Below are 1,412 nucleotides of genomic sequence, written 5' to 3'. Positions count from 1 at the left end.
TACACACATATATATATATATATATATACACACATATATATATATATACACATATATATACACACACACACTTTATACTTGCATCCTGATCAGTAAACACAAAATGAAGTTGGACTGAACCGAATAGTTCGAAGCTTCATTTATAAAGTTAACATTTGATTTGTAAATCAACATTCAAAAGGCTTTTTAAAAAAATTGTGTTTGAAGCCAGATTAGTGCACGGTTGCAGATAAAGATCAGGCTCCACTAATATCATTATTAATATTATTATTATTATTGTTGTTATTATTATAGATTACAGAGGTGTCTCCGTCGGGTCTCTGGCGTTTGGATGTGTAATGTCATCACCAGGTGTGCTTGTCTTCCAGGTGTCTCTGGTGTCTCTGACAGCAAACATTCTGGGATACTCTGAGCTGGGAGCCATCAAGTCTCTGAGGACTCTGAGAGCTCTGAGGCCCCTGAGGGCCCTGTCTCGCTTCGAGGGCATGAGGGTGAGACAGGCATTTTAAAACACTGACACACAGACAGACAGGTTTATCAATATGTAACCTCTCTGTCACCAGAGGGTGTTAACCATCTATCTTAGTCTGTCTGTCTGAGCCAGTAAAACCTGTCCAAGCTTCAACTGGTCCAGAATTCCTGAACCCATCAATAGAAGGCAGCTCCACATGAATGTGTATTAGTTATTATTGTATCAGTGCATTGACCTGGCTACCTGTCTACATGTCTCTCTCCCTGTACCTGTCTGTCTGTCTGCAGGTAGTGGTGAACGCCCTGGTCGGAGCGATCCCGTCCATCTTCAACGTGCTGCTGGTTTGTCTGATTTTCTGGCTGATCTTCAGCATCATGGGAGTGAATCTGTTTGCAGGAAAGTTTTATTATTGTTTCAACGAGACGTCTGAGGAGACGTTTCCTGCTGAAGTCGTCAACAACAGGACTGAGTGTTTCGCTCTGATGAAGGCGAATTTCACCGAGGTCCGCTGGAAGAACATAAAGGTCAACTACGACAATGTGGGGATGGGCTACCTGTCGCTGCTGCAAGTGGTGAGTCATTAAAATCATCAGACATGACAGTTTATAGAATAATCCCTATAACACCACAGTCATATCCATACCCATCAACCCTGTGACAGTTTATAGAATAATCCCTATAACACCACAGTCATATCAATGCCCATCAACCCTGTGACAGCTTATAGAATAATCACTATAACACCACAGTCATATCCATACCCATCAACCCTATAACAGTTTATACATCACTATAACACCAGTCATATCCATACTCAACAACCCTATATCAGCTTATACATCACTATAACATCACAGTCATATCCATACCCATCAACCCTATAACAGCTTATAGAATAATCACTATAACACCAGTCATATCCATACTCAACAACCCTATA

The 1,412-nt window shown here is 41.0% G+C and overlaps 1 protein-coding gene across 1 annotated transcript in view; it reads left to right on the top strand.

Annotated features, from left to right (window-relative positions):
• scn4ab (sodium channel, voltage-gated, type IV, alpha, b) overlaps positions 1 to 1,412 on the top strand; it is a 38,540-nt gene that overhangs the window by 31,460 nt on the left and 5,668 nt on the right. Inside the window, exons 20-21 of the mRNA XM_031879400.1 lie at positions 369 to 491; positions 760 to 1,044. Coding sequence (XP_031735260.1) covers positions 369 to 491; positions 760 to 1,044 — 408 coding nt within the window. The remainder of the gene's footprint in view (positions 1 to 368; positions 492 to 759; positions 1,045 to 1,412) is intronic.

Source organism: Anarrhichthys ocellatus, unplaced genomic scaffold (assembly GCF_004355925.1).
Source record: "Anarrhichthys ocellatus isolate YVR2014 unplaced genomic scaffold, GSC_Weel_1.0 scaffold257, whole genome shotgun sequence".
NCBI classification, from domain to species: Eukaryota; Metazoa; Chordata; class Actinopteri; order Perciformes; family Anarhichadidae; genus Anarrhichthys; species Anarrhichthys ocellatus.
This window is presented reverse-complemented; position numbering and strand designations above follow the sequence as displayed.